Raw genomic sequence first — 20,589 nt, 5'->3', positions numbered from 1 at the left:
TACAATTGTTGTTTTGATTGCTTTGTTTCAAGCAGCATATTGCTGAAGCAGGATCAGTCACAGGCAGAATAAAAATGAAGGCTCTTAAAATCTTCTCTGTGATGAGAGATTTAAAAAGACTATAATTGTTTACTTTAGAAAGCAGATAAATGAAAAAGCAGTGACAACAAAACTTAAAACTACAAGGTGAGCCAGAAAAGGTAGATTGGAAGCATCTCCCTGTTCTACAGTGATAGGGAATATTCATCTAAGGTAGCAGATTGCAGTACCAAGCTGAAACTCAAAGAAAGAAAACACTGTTTCACACTGTGTATAATCTCACTGTGGAGCTAGTTCATAAGTTGGCACTAAGCAGGGCAAAAGGAGGTATTAGTCATGGATCTGGGTGTCCAAAACCCCTGGGGAGTAGATTATTAGCTAGTCTTTAACTAGTAGAAATCAGGATGACATCTAAAAGTTAGCTATTTCTGCACCTTGCACCTCTACCTGATTTCATTGATACCTACCTCTACTTGCTTTTTAGTGAGTGGCTCTGGCTTTTAGTTATCTTGTCCAGATGGCTACTGGACTGTCTGAACATCAAGCTTTTCTCCATTGGTCACCTTTCCAAAGTGTTTGATTACCAGCTGATGGAGGGTTTTTAAAGCATCTTTAATCTCATAATTTGTGTGCAAACACACTGCTGTAATGTATGCAATACTGTTTACTTAGAATACCAATTTAATTTCTACCTACATGGCTCCATCTGACAGGACATGGTCTAAGCGGGAACTGAGGATTTATTCTCTTGCACGAGGAGTTGGCCTCCTCGTGCCTCGTTGCATCAGGTTGCCTTCTTCACATGAAGATGTTATTATACAGGTTAAAAATACCTCCTCTGATCTTTTCCTAAACCTCCCTTGTGCAGACAGTGTCAAACTGAGTGTTGGTAGTATGGTGACAAAAGCTGAATTAACTTAGAATCTTTGTCTAAGAAAGATTAGATGTGGAGCCTTCTGGAGGTAAAGGCAGACACAGCAGTCCTCCGTGCTACCTCCCTTCCTTCCTGCCCTTCTCTCCTTCTCCATCAAGAACATGTTATGCTCTCTTCCTCCACAGAAGGGGAACTGGAGGCCGAATGGCTGCAGGATGTAGGCTTATCTACCCTGATCTCAGGAGCTGAGGAGGAGGATGGCCAAGCCCTGCTGTCCACTCTGACCCGAACACAAGCTGCTGCCGTACAGAAGAGGTACAACACATACACTCAGACGCTGAGGAAGAAGAACAAGCATACAGTCCGGGATGTGAGAGACATCTTTGGCATCAGTGACTCTTCTGTAAGTAGCTAATGAATTCAAAAGAATGGTCTTGAGTTTATTTATTTTTTTTTTTAAGTGTTTTACAAGTAGCTCATGAATGCTTCTACTAGAAAGAAATCTTTTCTGCTGATGGTACACAGCCAGCCAATACAAGTTCCTAACACTAAGTTCAGGCTTTTAGTACTGTATTTGCTACATTTTGAGAGGAAAAGAAGAAACCAAATAAAATAGATGGCAGACAATTTTGCAGCTAACCTGCAGCACAATGTTGTATCTATTGCCAGCCCTTCTCCTGAAAACTCATTCAAAGACTAACATGTACTCCCTTATTTTTTGGAACCTGATGAGTTACTCTTGGCAGTTGTTCAAATTTCTTCTAACTTCTGGGGACGCTTGCTATTTTCTCAACAGTCCCAGCAGAGAAGTAAAGCTTCTCTAATGAAGCAACTGGGGTTCAAATACGCATAAGCAATTAAACACCTGCCAGCACAATTGCAACTGGTATGCTGGCAGTTACATTTCACTTACATAGCCAACAAAAATCTATTAACTATTCATTTATTTCACAGCATCAGAAACAAGCATTGCCCCTGGTGGATTCATCCATTTTTCCCTGAGGATAGCTCTAAAAGCACCAATTCTGATCCCTTCACTGTTTGATTTAGGTGAATGCAGTCAGCCACGCAAATTCAGCCCAAAGCAACATTTGATTTTGGATGAGTGACTCATTATATGTTATTAGGGGACCACCAATAAGCTCACAAATTTACCTTTAAAATTAAACTTTTTGTTATTACAAAAATCTAGGGAACTTCTTATATGAAATTGTTTTATCCTTTTCTATTTGTCCTACCTTTTCTTCAAGAACTGGTATCCTGAATGAATTTTTTAAAAAAAGGAGGGGTAGGGGAGGGAGAAGAAAGAAATAAAATTGTAGCTGCATAATTATTTTAAGATAACAAATATAATGTCTAGTGGATTGATTTGTTTGTCTCCACTTAAAAGTACCTGGGCTCTTTATAGCCTCACCTCTATGTGATAGACAAATCCCACAAATATTTCCAGAAGCAGCCAGTATTTTCCTGTGGGCAGACTTTCTTGCATGAGAAATGCTTAGCATGTTTGCATGAACATTAAAAAGCTGATGGCATTTATTAGATTAGCATACTTCTGTTTCAAGTATCTGTATGCGTTAAAGCACTTATAATTTTTAATAATCTATCAAAGCTTAAGTTTTCTAACAAATTTAAATCAGGCAAACAATGGTTGTAACTCAGATGGGCACACTATTGATCTTTTTTTCACCTGCTAGTTTTTCTCTGCTATTTTTCACTTGTTAAAGGAATAAGAAACTTCCCATTCATTGTCCTTTAATTCATTGTTTTACATCCTCCAAAATTCAGTTCTCTCATTTGTTTTGCATTATGAGAACCTGAAAAAAAAAGACTGAAAATGTAATTAAGACCTTTACTTCTTCCCACAAAAATATGCAGTTCTACAGGATGCTTGCCTAAGTGTTAAACACAGATATACAAACACAGCTGCAGAAAACACCATCATCACCCTCCAAGAGATTACAAAGCAGATTGTATTTCTAAAAGCCTGCAAGGTTCCCAACACCCTTTAAATATTCCCATTAACCATTGCTCCTATCTCTTCTGCTTCTTATGGGATTTAGAAAACCCATCCTAATTATCAGCTCTTCTGGGATGGATGGATGTGTGAATGCATTTGCAGAATGCAGCAGACCAGAATTTTAGGGGGCGTTAGCTGAGGTTTTCATATCCTGAACAGCTGTGTGTGAGGCAGTGGCAGCTAAAGCAGGTCCTCATGCTCAGATGAGTCTTTGAGCATGGCACTGCAGCCGTCAGAGAATCTTTGTGATGAATTGGTTTGGGAAAGTGATCTGGATTTTAAAAAAAGCTCCAAAAGAAACAAGAACAGAGGGGACAGTGAGGAGCAAGTCTTTTCAGCATGGCTGCTGAAAAGATACTGGTATAAAGACTATGCAGGAAGTTCTTTGCTCTCCCATCCGGTTTTGTTGTTTGTTTGTTTGTTTTTTTATAATTTTTTAATAGGAAGTGAGAGCAGGTGGGGCAGAAATAAATAGGTTGCAAATAGCCAAACAGCTCTAATTGCTTCAGGTAACTCTATAATCCTCCCCTTTAGGAGGATAGATTTACACCTTCTTCCCAACAACCTAAGCATTACAGGGGATGGGACACAAGATGGATTACCCTTTCAGTGCCTAATGGTGAGAGGTGATTAGCTCACTAGGGTCACCTGAGATGAGATTTACAAGACCATTGAACTGTATAAATAGTTGACATCCCAGGGTAGAGAAAGAAGGAAGAGAAAGATTTGAATTTAGCTAAAGTACTGGCAATTTGTAACCTGACTAGAGCTATAGGGCTACCTCTTTTATTTTCCTTAGCTGTAGAGCAGACAACAGAACTGCGTTGCTTTGGTGCTCCAACAATTTATTTTTATGTCTTCTACAATCAGGTTAATTACTAAAGAAATGACTATCTCATCTCTATCTTTTTCTTGCTCTTCTGGTTTCCTCTCCCCATTGGAAATGCCTGTGTATGTTATGCTAGTAAACAGTGAGCTCATTTGTAGTATCAGGAATTGAGAGCTTTCTATTGAATCACTTTCAGTAAGAAATGAGGATATATGAAGTCTTGCACTGACTGGACCTCCAGCCAAATGAATAATGCTGTCTTAATTTGGGTAAGGACACAATTTGACCCTCAGCCTTTGGCATCCATTAAGACATAAGATTCCAAAGTTTTAAAATCTTTTTTACAATAAGGAACCAAAAAAAATCATTTGTTAAAAAGATTTTATCCCTACTGCCCTAAGATTCAAAACAGGATAATAAATAAAAAGCTCCTGTTGGTTGTATTTGGAAATTTCTACTCTTTAACTCCCAGTGCATTACACAATGTTATGATGTGGAATACCGATAACAAAAACCCTAAAACTATGACAAATGGAAAAAGAGATTTTTTTTTCTTTGTATACTTTCCCTGTGAAGGCTGGGAAATGAGAGGAAGAATATGGTTGGTTTGTTCGTTTGTTTAAATGTTTTCTTGATATCCAGCTGCCACAAGCACTAGCAGCCTTCAGGCACTGCTGAGTGAGAGGCAGAACTGTGCTCTCAGCTCCATTTTCCAATCCAGCTGTGCTTAGCAGAAGCTGCTGGTGGCAGCATCTTCACTGTTGATTTCACTTGTGTATCAATGGAGCAAGACTTTTCCTCAATAAGCCAGTCTCACAGTGAATTTATTCTGATTCTGATTGTAAGGTCAGACATTTTGAGTAGCAAAAGTAGATGAGCCAGTTGCTTGTTTACCATTAATTCCTCCATCTGGAAGATGAATGATTACGCTTATGTTTGATTTTCTGAAATCATAGAGGCAAGTTTTACAGACCTCTCCTTTTGCATATTCCCACCTGAAATTTACATTACTTTTTTTATGTCTGAAAAACATTTGTAGATGTGTTATGTGATTTTATGATGACAGCATCGTACAGTTCTCCATGAAAAAAAATCAGTGGTTTGTATGGTGTACTGGCAAAGGAAGTCCGTGTGATTCAAATCCTGTTTGCTATCAAGTTCGCAGCCCATTAAATGGACTCTCTCAGGAGCGATTGTATTCATGTTACATTTGACTTTGTTACCCAAGTAACTTAGAGGATAAAACCGAATAAAACAACTGTACTCTTATTTCAGGTTTGCAATTGGAAAAGCTGCCTGCCTCTTAAACATGACATCTTTTTATCAGGAAAAAACAATAAATACTGCCATGAGGCACTGCAGCTTTGTGATAAAAAGCCGATGTAGCAATTTAGAGAGCAATTTAAGAGCTGTTGCTCCAGCCTCGTAGGGGCTCTTAGCTGTGTGTTCAGCAAGTCGGGGGCTGCCCCAAAGACTCAGGGTTCGGACGTAGCAGGTTTCAGGCAGGGGTCCCTAAGTAGGAAACAATGGACAGCCAAAAAGCATATATATAAGGCTGGCTGGGAGCACTGTAGTGGTTTTTACTTGATACCATTCAGAGCATTTTTTAATTATTGCCTTTTGTTTACCAAAAAAGTGAAGTGCAGGTGGGATGCTACTCTCCATATACTCACACACATGCTTGGATTTGTCTTTATCAGGCCCAAACCTCTCAATCACAAGGGCAAATCCAAGAAGACGGGGAGAGGTGATTCTGCCTGGATGTCACCTCAGACTTCAGAGCCCTTATTCCACAATGTTGCGCATACTTCCCCATTTTCACACACTGCAGAATGATTTCTGCAGTAGAAAGATGAAATTAATGTCTTTTTTCTCCTCAAAACAATATTTTCAGTTGTCTGATAAGGTGTTAGCATATAACCTATTGGTGGAGAACAGTCTGCGAGGTGCTTGGAATATTCAGCATGTGTCAGTGTCCACAAGATTTGTGAGCAAAGTGACTAAAAACAGGATGGATTTCAAATTGAAAACTTTCACTTAGTACAGTTTTGTATAGCAACTTATTTAGCTAATTTCAGTCATCATGCAGGGCAGGACTCATTAGCTACAGTGAGCTGCAATATCACTGACCTCAACGTGATTCAAATCTTTGCAGCCTGGGGAAGATTAATTCTGAGGCTCAGTTATGAAAAATGTACTCAGTTATGAAAAATCACAACAGGTTGTTTAAACTTGGCAAAGAGCGTAAGCTGAGAATGATTCACTGTTTCTTAATCTGTAGCAGTTTCTGTCCATAGACATTGACTTTCACTGTAGTCTGATCATTTTTCCTTGCCTATCAGCCCACATTTGAGACAGTTCCAGTGTCACCAGTTCCTTCTAATGGTATCCAGCTTCCTGGGCAGAAGCCAGTTTGGAAATCAGTTAGCTGTGAGTATGCCAACGTGTAATTAGTGTTCACTTCCTCCTAGAAAAATGATAGACAGAGAGATCCTTTTGTGGTTCTGAGCTTAGACCCCTCCTTCACATAAGGGTTATGCTGCATATATTTTCTTAGAACGTTTTCAGCAAAAAAAGCTTATTGTCATGTAGGAACCAAAGTTTTCCATTCAAGATTGGTGTTGTAAAGACACAGACTGCTGCCTCTGAGATGTCAATATCTAAAATGTACTGATCATTGCAAGGCTGGGATTATGAATGTAATCTTCAAACAATATGGTGCAGAATTTGCCCCAAATATGTCAACAGTATATTTTCTTGCTAAGAATCGTAACAAGATGCATGTATTCTCCATATTTCTTCTCCAGTACTGCAGATATTGTAATGTTAGAAATAATCATTTTTCTGGCTCTCCCCTATTATTCTAGTTTACTGATAGTGTCAGTTTGGACATCCCTTAAACACTTTGCCCTAATGGTTATTGACAGCACTAGTGGACATGATAGCTCTGTTTTACTTGTTTTTTCAATTAGCTGTCAGTGGCCTTCCAAGGCAATGTCCATCTTTTGTTTAGGATGCGCTTTCCATCATCATTGTTCAGGGCTTAACTAAAGAATAATTAAAAGTATTAATTTATTACTAGTATAATTATATTAAATTTTATGTGTGTGTGTACATATATATATATATATAAAGAGCTTCTAAAAGAGTCCCTTAGATATTCACCTTTTTATATAGTGCCACAGACATTTATCTTGATTGCACAGCCCGATCATTTCACTGTTCTGCTGGTACCTCTGCCCTGCAAGTAATTGTATTAGAACAGACAGGGGAAAAAACAGCCAGGGCTATGGGAGAGTGAGGGTCTGTGGTCTGGGAATGCTTCTTAAAATCCCTTGTCCATTGAGTAACATCTATGACCACAGATCAGAAGCCATCTAATAATGTACCCCAAACTTTTTCATACCAGAATTTCCAAACAAAGTTTCCCGCAACAAAATGTGTTAAAAAGGTAATTAAGTACTTTCATCTGAAAATCCAATTATTCAAAAATCATGGGGCGTGAACAAGTTTATAAAATGAGTAATGCTTTTGAGTCCACCTTCTGATTTTCCACAGCTTTTGAATGCAGTTGTGTCACATTAGTAAAATCTTCTCTGCAGTCCTGGGGGCTGAAATTTGATATCTCTTTTAATGAAAACCATTATACTGTACCAATTGTGCAAGTCCAGGAGCTGGACTTTAATAAAAAATGTTAAATTGCCCTGAAATGTGAGAGATGAGTCATAAAAGTTGACAACACTGGAACTCAAGCCTGTTATCACACTTTGGATTCCATGACAATAGGATATTTCTGGACTTGGCTGTACTGATTTCTGAAATTTTCCTTTGGCATCTACTAATTTCAGGAATCAATTGAAGTTTAAAGTAGAGCAGTAAGTAGAAATAGTATTTTTCAGATGGTAAGAAGATTGTACAGTGGGTCCTGCTTTAATGCTACGCACCTGAAAGAGCGACTGTAAGAAATTTGTGCATGTATGTATGTGACCATGTAAAATATATGCACAATGTCGCTGATTAAAAAAAGTAAAAAAAGTCAACAGTGACCTGAAAATCTGTGTCGACAGCTTTTTTTTTTTTTTTTTTTTTTTTTTTTTTTCTGTCAGGAACTTTTGGATTTAACTGTTCATTACACAAATGCCAGCAGAGTTTGCTGGCCTAGATAGACAGGGATAGAGTACAAAATCTTGGTAATTCCTGATAAACAGGAAGTTACAACTTGACTATCTTTCTCACGAAAAGCAACAAGTAAAATAATCTAACATGAAAATAGGGATTTTACTTCTAAGGGGTTATTTCCTCCAGTCAAAACAGGAACGTATTGTGTTTTACACTGAAATTCCTCTTTGAAGCACTTCCTTTATTATTTTCTTAAAACTTCTGTCATCATGGTTCAATTTTTTAATGTCTCTGTCCTGAATGCAAGCATACGTTCAGGGTTCATATGTGGTTTCCCTTATTTTCAGCTAATAGCTGTCTAGACTGTGGACTAGATAAAGGCAGTTCGTCTATAACAGAAGAGCTCTCCTATGAGGTCTCTTTCTCAGAATCCATTACAGTCCTTCCAAAAACCCGAGAGTGGACAAAGAGCCAGAGGTTCAGAAAGGAAGACTCTGCTTTGCCAGTAAGTTTGTTTTCTATGTATTTCCTCAATTGTTTTTGTTGGGTTTTTGTTGTTGTTGCTGTTGTTTTGTATTTTTTGCCTACTAATTTCCTGCTTTATATCTTCGGCACCTTGGAGGCTGTTAAGGCACATTAGCTGTACTTTGCTATGTGTGCTTTATATAGGGCTCCCACCATTCTGCCATACGACTGATTCCCAAATGGGCACAAAGGTAAACAGGATATTCAAGCCTCATTTTAAGTTGTACCCATCACAGATGAACATGGGTAACTGAATCCACAAATAATGCATTGCCTGCACATCAAAAATGAAGACCAGTTACTGGTACTAATACTAGCAATCATTTTCATTACTGATCAGCTCTTCTATTTTTTCCTCCACTGATTATCTACTTTTATTGACAGGATTCAAAATTGCTTCACAGATAAAGGGGGGAAAAGCAAGGCTTAGTCCTGTATCAGTACTGGTTGCCTCCTATCAGTATTCAGTGCAATTCCACTATAGGAGATAATACAGGAATGAAATGAAGGGAAGTTTACCATGTTGTATCATCCAACAAGACTACATAAGTGGCCATGCCATTTTCCAGAATTATCCCTTGAATTCAATAGATAATTTCTTATTTCTATCTGTCCTTAGAGCTTCCTGAAGATTTGAATTCATGCTCAAGATACCACCTTTTCGGTGAAATGTATGAAATAGCTGTAGATTATTTGGAAACGTCTCCTGAACGTCATAGTTTCCTGAGGTCCTGAATTGTTGCTATCCACACAGGCATTGAATTCTCTAAGAATTATCAGTGTATCTCAGGCACCACCAAGGAAGAAGCAGAAATGTAGAAGCAAACTTCCTTGTTGAAAGGAGAGATAGGAAACCAAGCAGGCTGCAACTAGTGTGAAATCCATTTGCTTTAGTGTGTCTCTTTTTCTTTTTTTGGAGATAATTTGGCATCCATTGAAGAATAAGGATTTCTCTACATTCATGGTAATTCTCAAAAAACAAAAGTTCCTCCTTGCTCCTTGTAATAGCAAATATAAGACTCCCACTTTTATTACACACAGACGCACACACACACAACACACACAGAAAAATTGTTCTCTGCAACCACTCTGACATTGACTTTTTAGTAGACATAGCAGTGAAACTGATGACTAGCAGGAAAAGGTGTTGCATTGAATATTTTGGACTTAAGGATGCATAAGTTTTAAAAGGCCAGTATTATGTTTGAGATGGACTATTCTGCATGTAGGACAACACTTTGATTACTTGGAAGAGTACACAAGAAATATGCCAGCTCATCAGAGACAGAGACTTTCTAAATGAAGTCAGTAATCATATCGGTTGGTGTTGGCATTTTTCTTGGTTCATGGTATTTGTTTTTTTTTCCCCATAGTTGCCCGGACTGTAAAATATCTTTGCATGAAATTGCCTCTTGCTCATTCTGTGTCACAAAACATCATGTCCTCTGCAGCTTCCAAAAAAGCAAGCTCAACATCATTTTCTGCATTGGGTTACATGTTATTTCCTGAACAAAGAACCATAATTAATGTGACGTAATCAAAGATATCATAGAACAAAAATTCAGTAAGCAATTCATACACATCTAAGTATACTGTATAGTTTCCACACAGAGACAACATGTCAAACCATTTCAGACATGATCCTTAGTCAAAATGGTAGTTATTTAATTTTCTACTGTAATTTTCTATCATGCATAGTATGACTCCATTATTAGTAAGAAATATCACTGGAAAAATATGACAGAAGACACAACAAAGAGGCCCCAAACCTTTGATCTGTACTGCATCACATCATTATGACACTAGAAGTCAACAAACCAATATGAAAAATTACTGTAGCTCCCTTTTGTAATTTGTTGTGGAGAGTTTGTCTTTTTCTCTTGACAGGCATATTTGCAAACAGATTTTGTTATTCCCTATGTTTTATTTTCCTTCCCCCTTGGAAAACATGCATACTGTGTAATTTTTTTTTCCGCAAGATGATTTACTGTTCTTTGACTTTGGTTTGGAATGCTTTGCATAAATGGAGCTAAAAAGGAGTAGAAATACTTAAGCTTCTACATCTTCCACATAAATTTTGTTGCATTATTAAGTCTCAGCATAAGAGTAACAATAAAATTATTGCATCCTGAGGAAGGAGTATTACCTAAAATACCTCATAAATCCTGCAAATACATTATTCCATCCCCTGCACTCTTTCAGCCCCAGCTGAAAAGCCATGTGCAATGCAGTTTAGGAAGCCTAAATATATGTGATCTACGTGTCCTTTGTCTTCTCTTACTTTTGAAATCTAGTGGAATTTTTTTCTTGCCTTTTCCTTAATATATTTGATTAGCTTCATCTAAAGATACATTAAATCCAAATTTGTTCAAAAATGAGGGGATTGGAATGAAATCTCCAGGAGCAAAAGCCTCTTAAAAGTTGGGCTTCTACTTGGTCCCCTAAAGGAGGGAGGTGATTGGTAATGCTATTTATTTGTATTTCTTACTAATAACTTCTTGTTTAAATTACAGCTAACATAAAAAACAAAACAAAAAAAAAAAACCTCATACAATACCAAAGATCCACAATGCTTTGAAATGCATGCTTTATATTGTATTTTGTTACTATTTCTAGCAATCAAGTCAAAAACTCATCGGTGCTTTTTCTTTCTGACATTTGTACAAATGCTTATGGCATGATGCAACGCTTCTGGCTCTGGTTCATGACAATTCATTTTCTAAAATATGTAGACATCTTCACGTACCCCAGTATTACTAAGTATCTTTTAGTCTAAGCCTATTCAAGTGAATTATTTCTTAGCTTATGGGAATTGTATTTCTATGCCAATACAATTTTTGAGTACTAAAAGCTACCAGAAAAAAGGCATGTTGGCATAAGAACTAAGTGGTTTTACTTCTGGGTTTTTCTTCAGATCTTTAGTCTGAACTCCCTTTTAAAAATCTCATAAATTAATAGAAACACGCAGAGCATAAATGTATTCATCCATCCCCATCACCATTGGATATACAACGATATCCATGATGAAACATGTCAGCTCTCTCAGCAGAGTTCAAAGACAGTGTGAGAGAGGAGGAAGCAAAGCAATGTTATATTCTGCTGAAACTGGACAGAAATTTAGTTAGCACGTAGCTTGTTCTTCAAGACTGGAGTACAGGCAGGGCACTGAAGACCTTTGCCCCAGTGATACCAGCTGAACTATAAGGGAACATGATAAACAAGAAGGTTGATTACAATTCAGATGGATGCAAGCTATTTCAACCTATCAGGCTAAAATATGGAGTTGCAGTTCAGCTGTTTGGTATTAGCTGACTTCTTCTGAAATATGGGCATCTCTTTCAAAACAAAAAATTGCACATAATTCTAGTGCGAATTAAGATGCAGTTCATCTCTACTGTAGAAATTCATTGTTCGGAAAAGCCGATTTGGACTGACGGAGGTTGGAGATCTCTCTCCTGAAGACATGAAGAAGATCCGCTACCTCTCCCTGATTGAGCTAACAGCCTTCTATGATGCCCTAGGCGTAGAGCTGAAGAGGAACCGTGCGGAGAGGGTGCGGAGACGAGGTACTGTACCATGGCATCTGCATGGCGGCCATCTGGGCACTGCTTAGCATTGATAAGAAGACATGTATAAGTCTGTATTTGCTCACTTTCTCATGTGGTGTTGTTATTTTTAAGAAAATGGTCTTTTTGGAGTCCCCCTCACAGTGCTGCTGGAGAATGATCAAAAGAAGGTTCCTGGTATAAAAGTTCCTCTCATCTTTCAAAAAGTGAGTATAATACAGTTTGTTCAGTCATTAAGATTGGCATTTCCATCATTCACATTGGCACCCAGAACACAGATCAGATAAGAAAAGATGTAAGCTTTACAATTTTCAGGATGTTTTCTATAGATTTCTGCTTTTTTGTCTTATCTACAGTGGGAACCTCTTTCCATTTTTGTAATTATATGGTACCACACAGGAAACCTTGGAAAGCAAATTATCAGGCTTATTACATGAAACAGGCATGCAAAATTGTGTGTGTGTGCAAAAGCAGCAGAAGTGAGTTCTCTCAAGAGTTTTAATTTAATGTTTTTAAACTGAATTTCATGAATTTAAACTGAAGATGTTATTAACTATTATTTCTAGATTGGATGTGGTTGTGGTATCTTCTCCTTTGAGGCAATATCATTTATATAGGTCTTTTGACAAAGCAGTAACATCCAGCAGATGTCTTGGAGATGTATACAGAGACACAAGCACACATACAATAACAGGGACTTGAAAGTCCAAAAAATGTAGCTGTAAATACTGAGAAAAGAGGAAGTGGCATGGAGTGTCAGGGGAAGGATCGGCAGAACTTGAATTTTTACATGACTTTGCAATGCTTGGCTCCTCTGTCAACAGTATTTGAAACTGAAAGATAGAAAGTACAGCTGGTACTGAAAATCCAGAGCTACGTGAATAAATGCTAATATATTATTTTTGGTTGTTGTTTATTCTAAATCTTGTCCAACCAAAACACTATTTTTTAATAACAAGTTAGAGTGCAAAGCATATTTCTATATTCACAGAAATTTCAAAACAAAAATATCCTGTGATCATTTTCTAATCTGAGTTCTTAGGTCACAGAAACAGATGTTATCTATAATCCATTCCATTGTGCTTCTCAGGGAGAAACTTAAGCATTTCTCAGAGATTGAGTTTTCCTCAAAACAACACTGAGTTTTACCCAGTGTAACCTAACATATAGTATATAAATGTATTAATAAAAGAGCATATGCATTTATATGTTACTTGTTCCATAGCAGTGTCAAGTGTCACATCAAGGACGGCTGTTGTGTTATCAGTTTTCTGTACTCTTTATACATCAGGTTTCAGAGTCAGGAATACAGAGATTGAATTATGAAGGCTTATTTACCTAAGCTTGTTTTCATTAGCAGATTATGTTGAAAGGCTTGTTGGTTTTTGTTTTTTTTTTTCAGGTTTGTTTCAAGTAGACTTATATTAAAAATAGTTAATGGCATTTTTAAATACTTCTGAGTATTTTCCTGGGTTTGCCTCTTTTTCAGTTGCTGCTCAAGCTTGAGGAAACTGGTTTAGAAACTGAAGGAATTCTTCGAGTGCCTGGATCTGCCTCCAGGGTTAAGGTAGATGTCTGTGCCAGTTTCCTGTCTCATGGAAAACAGCTTCCATGTCAAATAATACAGCACACATAAATGCATACTGCAAACTGCACAGAAATAGTGAGGTGTGTAGATCAACATTTCCCGCTCTATCAGGGAAGGTTAAATTGGTTCCTGGGAACCAATAAATCACAGAGCATGTGGTCTATTGCTTTGCATTTGGTAATGTTCTATATAAAGCACAGTCTTGATGCTGAATTGAGCTGAACACTGAGTGATCTTTTCAGTTTATCTCTGTCATCCAAAATTGCTGTGATCTTATCTCCTTAATTTATTTCAGAAATACAGTGTTGCCAACTGAGCTAACTTAAGATAAAGAACTTATTCTATGTCACTTTAACAATTTTTTGTGCCATTTTATTTCTCATTTGTCTTTTGTGATCTTAAAATTTCATCTTCCAAGTGAGAGAAATTTGGCCTGTGATCATTGTTTGGCAGCCTAGAATGCTGTATTTTCACAGGCTATTTACAGGCCATGAACACAGACTGTCTGGTGCCCAATAACCTTGGCTCTGCAGCACAGTAACACTTGGAAATGTTTCTACTGACTAACTAAATTCTAGGAGCTAGAAGCCTGTGCCAGAGGAAAGATAGAATATTAAGTTAGGAAATTAATTTGTTTTTGATTTTTATGGGTTTAGTAGTAGCATCTACCTTTTTTCCATTTTCTTTTTTTCTGTCTTGATGGTGTTTTCTTGCATGTTTTTGCTTTTTTTTTTTTTAATATGATTCGAGCAATTTATAATGATAACTTCCCATTCTCACTTTCTTATCTTCAAGATAACTAGTCTTGCTTTCTGAACATAGCAAGAAGGCTCAAAATCTCAAAATGGTAGTAAAAACACAACTAATAAGGTTAGAGATTACTAAACATCACTGGGCTAGAGATCATCAAGAAGAAGCAGCATGCAAAAAGCACCAAAGATAGGCAGCAGCATCCCAACTCCCTTTCACATTGTAGATTTATAAAACAAGAGAGCTCCTAATTCCCTGTAACCCTGTACTTTTTGGATTCCTCATTTCTTCACAAAAATTCTTGAAGTATTATTTCACAAAATCTTATATTTCTCTGACATCTTTGGGGAGATCGCACGGCAGAGCTCTGCCCTACCTCATTAATGACTTTCTTATTTTTCTGCATATATTGTTTTTTGTCTTGTTCACTTCTTATTCACTGCCTTTACCCAAAGAGACTTTCTGAGGTATGATTTTATCTATATCTTTCTGGTATTGAATGTCCACGTAAACATTTTAAATTATTTGAGTTTTGTCTTCACTTAAGTCTGTCCAGTAATCCAACCAGTAAGAGAAAATTTTCTTCAAAGCAGATCCAGATTTCATTCTTCAAAGCCTTCATACGTTATTATGACATTAGGATTTGAGGGCATTCCAGTTTTATTTCAGTCTTGTTTTGAGAAAGAGAAGGCATATGGAAGTGATTTAAGGTTACTCTTCTATAAAACAAAGGATAGAAGAAATAAATACAACTTTTCCTCCGTCTCTAATCTAATTTGCAATGAAAGCTCCAGTGAACAATAATCTACCATTCTATCAGCCATAGTAAAAAAGTGGCCAAAAAGTTTTTTTAAAAGCACTTAGATATGTGTGTATAAATATATCCATACATAAGTATCCGTGTATATATATATGTACACATGTTTGTGTTTCAGAAATCTTGCTTTTAATTTTTACCTCTTTCTCAGAAGAAAAAATGTTGAGTAATTCTCCTTTCCTTCTGTGATTTTGATGAGGTGAAGAGTTCTATTCCACATTGCCCAGTAAGTTACCAAAAGAAAAGTTAATTCAGGTGTTTGTGTAGATTATGTGCAAAGGATGTGAATGGAGGAAGCTGAGATAGATAGCTTAGATTTTAACCTGCAAAATGTGCTAGCAAAAATGAGATTGTAACATTACATACCAAATCCTGAATGACTGACCCTCGATTTCTTTTTCTGCCAGCCATTTCACTTCACTGACCATATTTGATATGTAATTTCCTTCTATTCATGTAAGACATCATAAAGAGAATTCATTTTTCAAAGCTTTTCTGTTCAATTGGATTATTTTTATGTATTTATTTATTTATTTTTGCATAGAGGTAATGTACATTTGACAAAAACATGACTGAAACCTGAATATCAACAACAATATATTTTGTCAAAAATAGTCTCACAAAGCACCATTAACAGACTTCCTATGGATAAGGCAGTGTTTGGCCAGTAATTGTGAAAGTTGTATTATTCATGGTTAGCTTTACATTAGAAAAAAAATACTTCATTCTTAGTTAGCCAACAATTTTTTTATGGAGCTTTCATTTTCCAAACAGTGATCTGTATCTGAAGCCAAATTCTGCTTCTTCTAGGAACCTTTTCAAATATTTCCCACTCATACACATGTGAAATATCAATTTGTTACCCTCCAGAGCTTTGTTATAGAGCAAAATGGTAACACTGGACCAGGAGTAACTGGGCACCCAAAATAATGCAATCAATTTTATCTATCTATTTGAGCTTTCTCTTATGTTTTTGAGGGTTGTGATTTTCTTTGGCGTTCATCAACTGCAGGCTTTCTGAAGGTAAGGAGATCACTACAAAGCGATCAAAATTAATTGTGGCTATCCTAACACAAAGCATCCTTCTGAAGACAAGAAAACCTGACTTTCAAACCATTCACTCAAAGTCCCTGGGCTGAAGTGCCAACGGGTTGTCTAGGAGTTTCACTCGTGGTGAAGACAAACGTGCAAATCCTTTGTGATTTAAAGGCCAAAACCTCTGGAGGAGTGCTTTAAACAAAAAGAAATATTGTGCTAAAAATCCCACTAAACAATGCACAAAGTTGTCTTGCTTTAAAGTAGTTCAAATGTGTTAGTTCAAATGTGTCACTGGTGGAAATCTAGCTATGGCAAACCGAATTTAACCTGCATTTGAAAGTATTCTCAGGAGTCTCACTTGTTAACCATCTCTGAACTCCACGTGGCTGTACCTGGATCACAACTGGTTTAGAGCTACTTTAATTCAACTGTGGTGTAAATATGTCTGTGGTTTGTAAAAGATTTTCTTAAGTGACATAAAATTACCAGGCCAGAAGCAATATCTGAGAATCAGATGTTCCTTTTATCTTTCAGAATCTCCATCAAGAACTTGAGACAAAATTTTATGAAGACACATTTGACTGGGATCAAGTACGAAACAACGATGCAGCAGGACTACTTAAAATGTTTATAAGAGAACTCCCAAGTCCACTATTCACAGTGGAATATCTGCCTGCTTTCATCACCTTAGTGGAAAGTAGGTAAAAAAAAGGAGCTCATATAAACTGAAGTAGAAAGACGAAAATCCCACTGCCTCGCCTAAGCATTTAATTTTTCTGCAAGGTTTCCTTTTTAAAGAGAAAAAAATCTGCAGATACTGATACCTAAAGTACTGTTTAACATAAGATTTGAAACCTGTGAGCAAACAATGATTGAGCAATGTCTTTTGTATGCAATCTAATTGATACAAAATACAGATTTCACGAATGAAATTTTCTGCAAGGTAAGATCAAGTCACTTCCTTTTGTTTAATATACTATTAGCTCTATTTTACTCTTCTTGAAGTTTATGCTGAGGTCAGAATATTCATACAAGACGAGTGTGATCACAAATGGCCTCAGGCAACCTCATTTTGTTTTCAGCATACACACCCTGAAAATACACCCTGTGACATTTGCAGTACATTTTGTTCATTTCTCTTCCAGGGAAAATGCAATAGTACCTTGCAATACCTATTCATTATACTGTAAATTCACTTGAGCAAGGACAGTATGAGAGTACCAGTCAGGATAGTGAATTTATTAGGCAAATTAGTATAGAAAATTCTGAACTTTTATATAAGATTGCAGCCAAATTTTCTTTGTCTCCATTGAGGTAGTTTTAAAGGTCACAGAGAGGTGATGATCCCTTGCTGCAACCTTCATATACCTGAGTAGGCTTCTTATGAGTCCCAGAGTGCATGCAGTGAAGAGCATTTTCTATTGTGAAGAAGACTGAACAGGAGGTATCTGAGCAAAATAGAGTTACTGTATTCCTTCTGACAATATCAACACAACATCTTTATTTTTCCCGCAGCCTCATTTATCCACCTAGAATGGAAGTGAAGGATAGATTTAGTATGCATCCTTTCCATCCTCTCCACCTCAGCTCTAGTGGCCACTGCACTGGTTGAATATATACCAACTGTTGAAAACATGATAGTATTTTGTAACAAGCATTCACTTAAAGATATTAGTATGAAAAAATTCTGAAAATAAATATCCATTTCCACTTGAAAGAGAGGAAGAACTTCATTCGTGTACAACAAATTTTGACTAGGACGTCAGAGAGAAACTGGCTAACACTGAAAAATATCAGCTATTTTTTATTTAGAAAGAGTTTTATATAATCTTTGTCTCCCTCTCTGTCAAAGATCCAAGATGATGAAGAGACAAAAAAAAAAAAAAAAAAAAAACCACTGTGCTGATTTTACATTTTAGAAAGAAATCACTTCTAATTACTAGCTAAACATGCTAGTCTGAACTGGCTAGTGGCTGCTCTGTATCTAGACTGTCTGGGCAACTAGGTTTTTAGAACAAAGTGATTGTAAATGAGATTTCAAAAATATTAATTATTCATGTTCTTAGAAATCCCCAAGATCAAGTTACAGCTTCAAGCTTTGCATCTGTTGATCATGCTTCTGCCTGAAGCCAACAGGGACACAGCTAAGGTGAGTCTGTTGTTTGCTATCACCTGCCTTCTGTGGTGTCTATGACTTTTAAATGAGAGAGGGTTTTTTTCCCAACAGTCAGTGTTCAGATGCTGCACTGTGAAAGTTCTCATCTGTGTTTCTTATAATTTCCTTGAAGAGCTGTTCCTATTCCCTGGCTGGAATTTCCTTTATGAGACATTAGAAACAGTTACTGAAAGTATCTAATTCCTTGTGAAAGTATCTAATTCCCAGATACCATTTATTCTGAAACCTCTCAAAAGAAGTGATACTTGGATAGTTAGGATAAAGAAAGTTCACTTTCTGAGGTTTTTGTATAACTGAAATTCTCTGGGCTGAAACCAAAAGAGAAGCTGCCCCTCAGGAACTCATCTAGGGCACCCCAAGGGCTGAAAGACTTCCAGTCCACTGGACTAGACCGGAGGAGTTAGTTGAAAGTAAAACTCCCTGAAATGTATATCTACTGCATGGATATCAGGGACTCAGTCTCAGCTGTTTTGCTTCACAGTACCCACATCCATTTACCATTCACACTTACAATCACAGAGGCTACAAGCATTTTGGGTTCTTTGCAGCTCTCAGGTCTATTTGGAGCTGTGTCCAGACCCTAAGAGATTCTGGTTGGATCTTTGGATTTGTTTCCACTTAAAAAAAAATCTGGGTGGATTAGCTGCCTGGGAACCACGGATGTTCCCTCAGGTCTTCTGCTCGTCAAGATTCTGGAGGTTCCCAGTTCCAGAAGATCTCTCATTGGCCAGTTTGGATATAGATTTATGAAACTAGGTACCTTCTCTGTCAATAGTAATGAATGCATATAGGACATGAATAATAACTCAATTTAAAGTGCTTGAAGGTCTTTTAAGTCCACTGTGAACAGTGATGATTATTTCTTATACCGAAGTTCATGCTGGTATGGAGAAGTATATATAAAACATGCTAGGAGATTAGCATTAATTATCACTAGACTTTTAAGCAAAAAATCTACATGTGTAGAAATGATTATAGAAATGAAGTAGTGTCACTTCTTGCAAACTATGATAATCATAGTGATATATCATCTTGCAAACAAATGATAATTTAGAAATTTCTTCAGCATATATTCTGTTTTGTAGTTATTTAGTTTGTAAAAATGTTTCAATTGAAACACTGGGGTACAAAGATGATGGTTTTAATGGTGTTTCAAAAGGACTCATTGGCAGACCCCAATTCTAACCACAAATGCAATCCATCCTATTTAGTCAGTCATGCAAAATTCTGAATAAATTGCCCAAAAGTGAAACATTTCCTTTTATTCTGTCATGCATGGGTAAAAGTGGCAATAAAGAACAACCACTAAGCATTTCTTTCTTTCATTATCCCAGAACAAAAGTCTGGGGATTGCTGGCAGAAATACCCAGATTATATCACATATGGCACTGGTGTATGTATGACGAGAGGCCCATTCACCCTGACAATTGAAACCTAAGAGCCTTGACCAGATACATCAAAAATGACACCTTGAAATCTGTGAAGGAATTAGCTATTTCCTTCCAACAATGCTATATCTTTCCTCTATTAGAGTTCCGAGCCTTACTGCAGACACTCTACTTGACTTCCATTGTTTTTGATATCATGCCCTAAGTGGCACAGGATTTATTATAGTGTATTTTAATGTCTGTGGTCAATGGGTGGCTGTTCTAGCAAATATCACAGTAATTCAAATTTTAATGCAAAATCTCCTGAATTTCACCTCCAAGTGCAAGCATGGCAGCTTTGTCATGTGTTTGAAAATGCTGCAATTAGGTAAAATATTTTGTGAGACTGAGCATAATAACTGCTGTTTTTCCAGGCTTTCCTTCAGTTCCTGAAGAAGGTGGTTGCTAATGAAGGAAAAAATAAAATGAATTTGTGGAATGTTTCTATGATTGTTGCACCAAACCTCTTCATCTACAAAGGAAAACGTGCAAACCAACAAGAAATGCAAGCAGCTGCCACCACTGCACACATTGTGCGGCTTTTAATTCGGTACCAGGATATCCTGTGGACAGTAAGTAACACTGTAATGCTGGTTCCCTCTTTATGGCTCCAGTATAGGAAAGGATTTTGCTACACATCTACATGTGTAGAAATCAGAGTGAACTGGCCTTCCTGAAATTTAGCTATTCTTTAGAAACTGAAGTCTCACATACTTGGAATGAAATAAAGTAACAGATGCCTCTGAAAGATTCACCTTGCCTAAGACATGCTCTTTATCATAAATTACCCTCAAAAGGCACTTATCCAACACCAATGTTTA

The 20,589-nt window shown here is 37.0% G+C and overlaps 1 protein-coding gene across 3 annotated transcripts in view; it reads left to right on the top strand.

Annotated features, from left to right (window-relative positions):
• Window positions 1–20,589, top strand: part of ARHGAP28 (Rho GTPase activating protein 28) — a 74,269-nt gene that overhangs the window by 42,991 nt on the left and 10,689 nt on the right. For all 3 annotated transcript variants that reach the window (XM_003204978.5, XM_085220808.1, XM_085220809.1), the window contains 9 exons: window positions 1,099–1,316; window positions 6,105–6,192; window positions 8,229–8,386; window positions 11,807–11,972; window positions 12,087–12,178; window positions 13,462–13,539; window positions 16,700–16,862; window positions 18,232–18,314; window positions 20,143–20,340. In XM_003204978.5, coding sequence (XP_003205026.4) covers window positions 1,099–1,316; window positions 6,105–6,192; window positions 8,229–8,386; window positions 11,807–11,972; window positions 12,087–12,178; window positions 13,462–13,539; window positions 16,700–16,862; window positions 18,232–18,314; window positions 20,143–20,340 — 1,244 coding nt within the window. The remainder of the gene's footprint in view (window positions 1–1,098; window positions 1,317–6,104; window positions 6,193–8,228; window positions 8,387–11,806; window positions 11,973–12,086; window positions 12,179–13,461; window positions 13,540–16,699; window positions 16,863–18,231; window positions 18,315–20,142; window positions 20,341–20,589) is intronic.

The sequence above is a fragment of the Meleagris gallopavo genome, chromosome 3 (assembly GCF_905368555.1).
Source record: "Meleagris gallopavo chromosome 3, MGAL_WU_HG_1.1, whole genome shotgun sequence".
NCBI lineage: Eukaryota > Metazoa > Chordata > Aves > Galliformes > Phasianidae > Meleagris > Meleagris gallopavo.
The sequence above is the reverse complement of the archived record's forward strand: the minus strand, read 5'-3'. Positions and strand labels throughout refer to the sequence as shown.